The following is a 10,911-nucleotide window of genomic DNA, read 5'->3' on the forward strand; positions in this document are numbered from 1 at the left end:
GCCTGCTTGATTGATGCATTTTGCTTGGAATGTATGTTTGCAATGGAGCAGAAATACCATTTATTAGCTTAATCACTTAATAATAATCATTAGTTTAAAAATCGCCCATTATATTCCATAAACTAGTTTTAAATGCTCTATCTTAACTAAATTTCCATGTTTTTAAAAATGAGTTCCATGGTTCACATGTGTAAAATTTATTTTGGCTCACATTTTAAGTTCAACAACTCATGAAGTACAGGTTAAGCTAACAGGTCAGACTGTGCTAGGCCACGAACTGGAAAACACATTTCAAATGTTAGTAGGCACCCTGTCCAGGGGATCATATTAGAGCTGATGTGGAGTTCAGCCCTCCAGAAGCCTATATGAACGTAAGATCCCCAACAGCCTATGTGGTAAGCACAAATTAATTCATAGTGATTGAACAAACAGGTCTATTTCATTAGTAGATTCAAAACTGAATGTCAAAAAGAAAATGATTATAAATACATGCAGGTTTTGATTTTTCCAGGCCATAAATGGTAACAAACTTCTATATCAACCAAGTTCTATATCAACTGAGAACAAAAATGTTGATTTTCTTAGATTTGTCAGCTCAAGAATTCACAGATAATTAAGGCCTGTGTATTTGAACAGTCCACATCATTCCATTTTCCAGATTCTTGTATTACCACACAATCTTCATTTCTTAGATTATTTGGTTCTCCAGTATTCCATTTTGAGTAAGTTACAGCCCCTCCGCTCAGGTACACAAACCTGCCCTCAGTCTGTGCATCAGATATCCCTATATGAGCTTGCCTTGCAGGTCTCAGTAAGTCTTTTAAAGCTGTATTTTCAGCATCATTCCTAGGAGAAGCAAGTGTACTTCCAGCTCTCGCACAAAGGGATTTTCCATTTTCAAAAGTATCTTGGTTTCCAGTTGAGACAAACATTTTTTTACCAATGCTTCTGATGTTCTTTAAAATCAAAGCTAGAAACAAAAATGAACACCAAACTGACTTATACTATAAATTGAGGATGGTATAATTATATAACTATAATTATATAACTATAGTTATTTTCCATAATATCACAGTTGTACTTTGTAAATAGTTAACACCAGTTATAAACAGACTACTCATTGCAGTAGTAGGCAGAATCCAACAGAAGTCAAACAAAATAAATATCTGGAAATAGCAAATTCGTGCTTTAACAAAACCGGATTTTCACAAGACCTGGATCACGAGTCCTGTTTTAATATTTTTTGTTCCCAGTTCATACATTATTACGGTTCTTGAATCAGGAACTTAAGGAACTCGTGCTCTAATGTAAATCACAAGCATGACAAAATAGCTCGCCAGGTTTCAATGCAAAAACCAGAGATCAATTAAAATTCATGAAGAGGAACCGAGCTGCAATTAGGAGATCTTCTGTACTCATCAGCTTTATCACAGAAATTCCTGGTATCACACAAAATAAAGCTGAGAGACTGTAATGAAATTCAGGGTTTAAAGCAACAGAGCAGAAAGAGGAGACACAGGGACAGCTTTAGCAAGTCTGTACAACCGAATATTTGTCCTGAAAATTTAAATAATCTCAGGAGAGATAGGAATCTGTAGCTCACACACCTGCCAGGTTTTCATGAAAAACCAATGGAAAGTGAGGCTTTTGATCATTTAGTAGATAAAACAGGGCTTGCAATAACTCTTTTGAAATGCAGTTGCTGTCTGTAACAGGCAAGTTATTTTAACTTATTGTCTCAAAATTGTTTCCAGGAGTAGTGTGAAGTCCGTCCACCACCTTATAACAACTATACAAAAACTGTGACATATGCATAGTTAAATTTTCCCTGATATTGTGAGAATGGTAACAGTGCAATGCTCCTGTGGGCAAGGGAACCTCTGCTCACCTCCTGTTTTAGACACCCTTTCCTAGGGCATTGATATACAAGCACAGGAGAAAAGGGAGATGGCTGAAGGGATTACCACTACCAGCTGTTCAGCCTCTCCACGTTCTGCAGCTTCTTGCCTCAGTTTCAGGTTACCATCAGGCTTTTCACACAACTATAGCTTCAAAGTTGTGCTTTCTGCAGGGAAGACACCCCCCTTGGAAGGATGATCAGAGCTACATGACTTGCCTCTGCTGATGCTTATGCTGTGCTAAATTGTAGACTGTGCCATTTCCTTCCAAATTAACCTAAGAACAGTAAAGGACCCTGTGCCTTTCCGACTGCGGCATTTGTACCAGTAACAGTAATGCAAGGATGAGACATTATTTGAAAATTTTCACACAGTATCTCTTGAGAGATTACTTACAGCCAGGCTTACACAGACAGCATCCCAACCCCTGTCTACTCATAGAAAACTATCTAGAACTGAGGCAGTGAGAGAGAGATAACACATCACTTAAAGCACAAATGACCAGAGAACATTAGCCGGTCCTGCAGTTCATGTAACAAAGCCCCTGAGCTGTATGTTGGCAAAGAGATCCTTGAAGTTTGGCAGGTCAGTTCAGGAAGGATGTAAAGTATGCAGTGAGAAAGCATTTAAGTAATGACCATCTCCCATGAGCAACACAAGAGAAAATTGCAATATTTGTTTCAACCTCCTGTTTTCAGTTCCTTCTCCAGCACAAGCATGCCCATCATATCACAAAGCCAAAAAGAAAACTAAAGAATGATTGTATCTTACCATTTTTGTATCTATTTAATTCATCTTCCAAAACCTTGAGTTTTGTTTCCAAAGCAGTTACTTGTCTCTGCAGGCCATCGGTTGCTACAACTAGAAGTTTATGGTATTATTTAGTAATTTATATTAAAACGACTACACAACTACTGTCTTTGATGTAATGGGATGCCATGTGAGAGAACTGTTTGTTTTCCAGAGCAGAAACCACAGGCCACATTGCAGATTTGTTCCCTGGGAAACTGTGCCACTGGGAGAGCCGCATCCCTTAGTGGGATGGATGCTTGGGTGAACTTTGAATTCTCAGGGTTGACAAGGTCATTCCCTATACAGCTGGAAAAGCCCAGTTCTCAAAGGCAAAACACACATGTAAACATTTTAAATGAATTAAATGTAAAGCAGAAAACACACGATCAGTCAAAGAATGAAAGGAAAAATGCTGTTTATAATATGAGCCAGAGGGTTTGTTATTTCATTCACAGACAATAAAGTAATGACTCATTCCAGGCACTTTTTTCCCCAGTTATATTGGGCAACTCATCTCCTAAGTAACAGACAGTTTATCTTTCTGCTCCTCACACTTGTGTGAATCACACCTTCCCTCAAATGATGTTATAAGAATATAAGACATTAACACAAATATTTTAAGGAAAATATAATAAAAGATTGAAAACTAGATTATAGAAACATGAGAATTTTATTTCTTACTTCCTTGTTCTCCTTTTTGTCCTTTCTCTCCTCGTGGTCCTACATCTCCTTTCATTCCAGGAGGTCCTGCTTTTCCAGGAAAACCCTGCAGACCTCTCAATCCTTCTCCTAGAGTTTGATTTAAAAGAAAATGGTTTTATTGTTTTCTGAGACAATTCTCCCACCATGTTTTCTTACTGCTTGGAGGGAATGCCAAACACAGGAATAGTTTAACAACAAGCAATGGTGTGCAGAAGGCACAAAGAGACAGAAGACACTCCTAGGAAGATAGGTTGCAAGGTCCAGCTGAGAATAGGGGATAAAATGGAATATGTTTGGGAAAAAACAGTTAATATTGATAAATAAGCAGGAAACAGATGATGTGGGTAGGGCCATCTGTCAGTCTTCCTCTTCAAGGAAGCTTTTCAAGAGCAAAGTAAAGCCCCTACATTCTCACCTAGCAGCCACAGAAATAATGCAGAGCATAAGATAACTTCTTGGTCACCCATGATTTCTTAATACTCACTTGTTATTTTAAATTTTTATGAAGCACTGTAAGATGCATCTGCACTTTATTCTTGATGAACTTGTTCTGAGAAATATTCAATATTTGAGTTTTGTATACAAGACACAAAACTAGCCTCAAATTCAAAGTGACAGGTTTTCATAGAAACAATGGAGGCTGGGTATTCATTTTCTATGGAGATTAAAAAACAAAAAACAAACCCACAATAAGATAGATGTTATCTCAAAAGAATAATAATGTGCAATATGCAGCTTGAACATCAAGGAAGCAAAAAATAGAGCATGGCCAGGAGTCCTAACTCAGTGGAAAGGAGGGGAATGTGGCATCTAGCAACATCCCCAACGGACTACAACACTATATTAACTTGTAATTGTCATCAATAACATTTCAATTCGTCTTTGTCCGAATCTTTAAATCTTTCATTATGGGTCAAATACTACCCTCACCTCTACCAGAAAATTGTTCCTGTGGAAATATTCATTTGCTAGGAACATATTTACCATTATTACACCATTACTTCAATGAAAAATCACTTTGGTGGTAAATTCCTTACTACATCTATTTATGACAATGAAAATCCAATGAAATAAACACTTGTTATTGCAGAGGTACACATGGTCTAAAACCAGCCACACCAATCACAATATATTATCTAGAAAATGAGCTAAATCACAATAAAGGTTAAGGATACCTCTGAAACAGTTATTTAAACAGGTAGTGCTGGATTTACTTATTTCAACTATGAAATTGCAGAGGGCAATCTGAGGATATGTGGCACTGAAAATGTGTATACAGAATATCAATATACACCACTGAAATTCTATGTCTTAGATCATATGCAGTGGTATTGGTAGTGATGAGAGTTTGCTTTGATGTTGAAAAGCAATTATATAATGCCAAGCTCTGTGGTAAGCACCTGACAACACAGGATATGGTAAGAAAGCATACAACTCTGTATGTACTTATTAAATGTTTGGACTGAAATGATGTGGCATCTTGGGAGAGCTGGTGACTTGGTTCTATTGTGTGACAGATAGCACTTGCTGATCTGTTTGTTGTTTGCAGCAATTGTTTGACAAATCATGTCTTGGGGGAATTCAGTTGTTGGGACTTAGTGAGTTTGAAGCAATCCAATTATGATCATCAGATTAGCAGCCAACTCTAGCAAGCATGATTTCTGGTTTTGAGAGCCGGCCCCTGGAAAGGAAAAGCAGACCTAATTTAGTATGGTATTGTAGGAAACTCTGTAAGTGGTTCAGAGTACAAATGGTACATTCAGATCAAAATCTCACTGCATCTCTGTTTTATGGGCTGTTGCGAAAATGTGGTTTTTATGTATTTATTATTATTATTACTCATTTCTTAAAAGCCAGGTATCCAGACTAGAATTATAAATGCAGAAAGTGCTTTATAGATAGCTTCCTGCAATTGTACAGAACCTACAGAAGGTTAATGGGACAAAAAAAGGAGAAACGTTAAAAAAGAAAAATGAAGGAATGGAAGAAGTATAAAATAAGACTAAAGAGATGATAAAGATTGTTAAAAATGAAGTATTGCTAAATGCTCATAGCTCTGTACCTGGGTCTCCCTTTTCACCTTTGGGACCATCTCTTCCATCTCTGCCTGGTAAACCATTGACCGCAGGAGCACTGCACTGAATTACTGGGCAGGAATACCTATTCTCTTCAGGTTTATCTGTGTTAACTGAACTCATTAACATCATCAGTGAAATCCAAAGTACCAGGGCACTGAAAGGCTGAAGGAGAGTCATTGCTAGGTCCACAGATCTGCAAAAAATAAGGCAGATTCATACCACAAATTTCTCCATTTACATCATTTTAAAGGGTTGCCTAGCGAAGAGTTGCCTACAATGCCCAGAAAATATACTTGTCTTCAGTCAAAAGACCAAGAACAGGGGATAGTGCCTGAACCATTTCATCTAGACTCCGATTGTATCTTTATGTATAAAAAACAGAAGAGAAACAGCCAAGCTCATAAGAATCTGAAAATCTCAAGGTGTAATGAAAATACCTAATAGAAACAGTCACCCATCTCACGTGCTGCAAATCCACTGTAATGTTTTCTTCATTGTATATGTAAACTTAAAACATTTCTCTTTATGCCAAACGAGTCACACACAATTACAGTTTGGGACAAATCCTAAACTCTCCAACTATTGCATCTCTGCAGGGATGCTTCTGTTTACAGCTATCAGGATGTCTAAATCTATACCGATTAATCTATTTCTCTTAATAACGTCTTCATTGCCAGCAAACATCCACAGCTTAACAGGACAAAAATTTCATGTGTGTTTACGTAGTTATGACCTGATTGCCTCCCAGTTTCTCCTTTCACACCTTGTACATTAATAAGATACATTTCTTCCTCAGTATTACACCTCAGAGCTGAAGTTCTCTTGGATTCCAGATCTGCAATACTTTGCTGCCCTCTCTGAGCAGAACAGTAACAGGCAATAACATCATGCTCTGCATGATGTTTCGACAAGTTGCACCACTGTAATTATCCTCCATTTTAACATGATAGCCAGATTCGATGCAATCACGTCCCATGTATTTTGTGTTTAACTGAAAACCAACCAACCAACAACAAAAAAACAAAAACCCTACGGCAAACACAAGCTGACAAACTTTTATAGTAAATGTCAATTGACTTTATTTTCTCGCAGTTCTATCAGTCAACTTAAAATAGCAAACAAGTTTAAGGAAGTTCTGCTAGGTTAACAGAGACTAGGGTAAGGAATCAAATCCAGCATGAATATTGGTAATAATGTCAATTATTTCTCTTTAGCTTAAGCTTCAGGAAAAATTTCCCATGGAGAGCAGACTCCCTAGTCATGTTTTATCTGATAAAGTACAATGCAAAGCGTAATCACTAGCATATTAATTACTGTGAGAACATTATCATTAGAAAAAATAAGCAGAGCTTAAGAAGCACCACTTTTCTATATACTTCTCTGTGCTGCTACTTTTAGGCTCAGATCAAAATCTGGAGCAATGGCCTATTATAAAATAAAATATGGTAAAGTATTTAGATGGCCAATATAACAAAGCTAGAATCTTAGTTTATATTTTTTAGCCAGCTTCATGAATGAAGCCAGTTCTTGTCATCCCTCTATGGGTTTCTTTCTGCTGGATTTTTATAATAGGTTAATTATCCAGTACCAGGGAAGTTGATATTGCTGCAGTCTCCCATGAACTCAGTAAGAAAAAAATACTAATAATGGTCCAATAAAAGAAAAATTGAAAACAAAATGTTAAGCTCACAGAAAAGTGCTTTCCCTAGAGAGAATCCCTCTCATACAGATCTTTGTTGTTTTTGCCTACTAACCTGCCCAACCTATGTCCTTCCTACAACCTATTTACCTCCAAAGTTTTCCAAGTTGACCACCCCATTTCTTTATTCTAGGAGATACAAAGTGCCTGTTTACCTTCATGAAATTGGAGGCAGGGTTTCCTAGCAGCTAAATCACTTCCCAAATAGATTAATGATAGTTTGCACCAACAGTAGTTTAGTTAAATACGCAAAATGTTCCAAATTTCTCTGAAAAATCTAAGGGAGATAAAATAGGAAAAACAGATTTTGCAATCCATATTTAGATTTAGAGGAGAGGGAGAATCCCGCATGTAGGATCATACTAAGTGTGGGTGTAACAACACTCCTTGGGTCCCGAGGCTTACACAGTTGCAGAATTTCTCAGCAGAGAGATTAAAATCAGACTCTGAAAGATGTCATGAAAATTCTTTTATATTTAGGAGGCTAGTTAGCTCTGGAGTAGATACAGGAGATACTATTTCAAGATATAAATCTCAGAAAATTCTTCCATTCCTCCATAAAAGGTGCTTTAGGACATGATTCACCCAATGCAGGTAAACAGTGGGGAAGGGATCCTGGAAAAGGCAGCTAGGAGTCATTGCTCCTGTCCTAGTCAAAGCAGTAACAGCTCTGAGCCATCAGCCCCAAAATCTGAGTTTGACAGCACAGGACAGCTTTATTAAGTCAATCACTGGGAAACTGCTCCTCAAAAGTAAATATTACATTTATAGGGGCCAGAAATTAAACTGACAGATCACATATTGCTAACATTCCTCCTCAACAGCTTGTCGTGCACTGGTAGGGCAGCCAACAGAACTCCTTTCTAAGCAGCATGTCTGTACCTGCAAGGGTTGCAGGGCCTCAGTATGGTCAAATAGTTATCAGAGCAAAAGAGCTTTACTTACCAGCACCTTTACCTGATCAGTACACAGTGAAACTCTTATCACTCTGTTGGCTTTCCTGACAGCCAGCGTGACAGAACGTAGTAGAGAAGAATTGGAAAAGACACTTGCTGGATTTTTATCTTGGGGACAAGCCTGCCAAGAGGAAAAAAATCCCTTACATTTCTACTAAAAGCTGTAATTTTGTGCTTTATTTTGGGAAGAGGTGGCTTACTGGCTTATCTCTGTCTTGCACAACATTAGTGATTGCCTATTTCAACCTTACCACCCTATTTACATGTTATTGCATACGACATTCTGGGATTAAGCCCTTTGATCTTTGCATGGCCTTGGAGAGATATTGACTGTGTCACAGTACAACCAACCAACCAACAAAAAATCAGAATACCTGCAGATACCAAACATTTTGACTGCAAGATGTTTCCCCTTTATTCAGTCAATGGTTTAATTTTCAAATTGGTAATGAGGCTATAATTCTCAGTAGAGCTTGCATGTCCATCCAATTATGGTACTATTGTGTAGACATGAAACATACTATAGCAAAAATAGTGTGTCTGGGGGGATATTGCCATGGGTAGCTCTGCAAAATGAGTAACAAAATACAGTTTTGAGGAAGAGATCTCTCTGGCACCTCTGCTTGCAGAAAACTTCCTTACCTTGTGTGAGGAAACCCTGTTTGACATCTCCAGCTGCAAAAATCAAATCAAAATCTCCATACCTGCAGCAGTGGCGGGAGTGATTTTGTTCCTAAGGTCCCGTTTCTGGGGCTGATATTCTCCGATGTGATTGAGTCAGATACAGATGTTGTAGCCCGTCAGGCTGCATCTCTATCTTTTCTGTTCAGGAGCTAGAATAAATTTAGTGTCAGTAAAAATAAAATGAAAACATCAAATCAGAGCAGTGCTGTTTTTCAGATGTGATTTGCTAAAATCATTGTAGACCCAACACCATTAAACAGGAATTTGGAATTAGAGATGTATTTCTTTAAATAGAAAGCTGGAATTTCCATACCAACCTTTGCTATTTTGGCTAAGAGCCTGAATGTGGTACCCATTTGCTGTCAACACGTGACATCCAAGGTTCATGTTGTCACCTTGTAACCCATGAAAACATCTGTTTTATTTTTCTGGTTTATTTTTCCCTGTTGAAATTCTCTGAAGGTTCCTTGCCTGCAGAAATGGAAGCATGTGGTAGATAGGGTTCTTAGCAATTTCCCTACTCCCAGTTCTCACCTGCTCAGAACAACAAACAGTATCATGTGAAGCATCTTTTTGAACTGTAGTTTATCACACAGTAGAAATGTTACTAAGCTGTAGCACAACAGCATGTTTATGCACTATCCAAGCCTACGGGACTATTGTAAATTCCTGCATTTAGTGACAGATCAAAATCGTAAGGGCAAGCGGTTCATTATTCAAAATTATTAGGTGGTTTTCTTCATGGAATTTGTCATTTCATTTTCTATCGCTTTATTTGTATACAGACTTCCCTTCCTCCAGAATTATTTGAGTACTCAGTTCCTCACTATTTAGATGCTTGAATGTATCTTCTTTCTGTATATCACTCTTTGTGGGAATGGTCTTTTCTTATGTCTGTCTGCACTTTGATGTATGGTGCTGCTCTCTGCAAATTTCCTTGGAGAAGCAAACAGCCCAGCACGTGAGAACACTTGGCTTCTGAAGTTTAAAGTTGACTTTGGAGCCATCAGTTTTGAGTACTCTTCACCAGCAGCAATATCATATGGGAATAACAGAAGTGGGAGCTATATCCAATTATTTTCATCACAGCATAGCAGGGTGCCAGCTTCTAGAGGCTTGCAAAGGAATATATGGCTAAAGCAGTGGATAGAAACGCACAGCCAGCTCATTGATTCACTTTGATGTCAGACCAACAGCGTGCTCTTATCTCCAAACCAGGAGCTTAAAAAGTATTTCAAACTTTTCATGGAGAAAACTAGAGGCAGGATTAAAGAGTTCTGAAGAACAAGACCCTAGGAATAACCTTGTTTCAGAAAAACCTCAGACCAGGCATTATGGAGCACAAATCTTAATAGGTGCTCATACAGAGAGCTTAATTAAATCCCTTAGAAAGATGTAAAGTGGAAGCTGTCCTGTGCAGGATCTTTTTCTTCTGAATTAGTAGTGATTTATCCCTTGCCTGCGTAACCTACCATGCATCTGTACTTCTGCACAGCAAGAAGGATGGAGCAAAGCTGAAGCTCTTAGTCTATTTCTTTTCACTTGTCAGCCAGCCCCAAAGACTATGTGGATGAATAGTTGTTTCCTGTGTTGGTCCACCACCTCGAGTCATTCCTCACTAATGGTAAAATCTCTGGATGTTCTGTGCCCACTCTATGTATTAAGAGCAAGGTAAAATTATCAATTGTCATGAGAGATGGAAATTTCTATAGCAGGACACACTAGGAACAGTGCCACAGCAATTAACGCAGATAGGTAGGAATTGGAATAATATTGTGATTAAAATTATAGTCTCACCCTTTATTCACTGTAGCAGTTAGTATAAGCATCAACATGTAGAAAAGTCTGAGTTCATGTTACTGGAGTCTGTCTATAAAAATAGAGACCTAAACAAGTTGTTCCCAGCAAGTTTCCAGTGAGTGTTAATGATAACCAGGTATTCCTTTATTTATTTTTCTATCATGGGCCAAGTAGCCAGGAAACTAGGTACAAAACTGATAGCAACTCCTCCTCCCTTAAACTTTAAATGATTGCATTTTAGTCTGGACCTATGCTTATAAACCAAAAACTATTTCTGTTTTTTTTTTTTTTTTTTTTTAAAT

The 10,911-nt window shown here is 37.9% G+C and overlaps 1 protein-coding gene across 1 annotated transcript; it reads right to left on the reverse strand.

The window, feature by feature from the left end:
* Positions 1–331: 331 nt before the first annotated feature.
* SFTPD (surfactant protein D) lies at positions 332–5,647 on the reverse strand. Its single transcript, XM_035542850.2, has 4 exons — positions 5,455–5,647; positions 3,372–3,479; positions 2,670–2,759; positions 332–970 (listed from the first exon to the last, which is right to left on the reverse strand). The coding sequence occupies exons 1-4, from the start codon at positions 5,645–5,647 to the stop codon at positions 591–593; spliced, it is 771 nt and encodes a 256-aa protein (XP_035398743.1). The 3' UTR covers positions 332–590.
* Between the last annotated feature and the right edge of the window lie 5,264 nt (positions 5,648–10,911).

Source organism: Cygnus atratus, chromosome 7 (assembly GCF_013377495.2).
Source record: "Cygnus atratus isolate AKBS03 ecotype Queensland, Australia chromosome 7, CAtr_DNAZoo_HiC_assembly, whole genome shotgun sequence".
NCBI classification, from domain to species: Eukaryota; Metazoa; Chordata; class Aves; order Anseriformes; family Anatidae; genus Cygnus; species Cygnus atratus.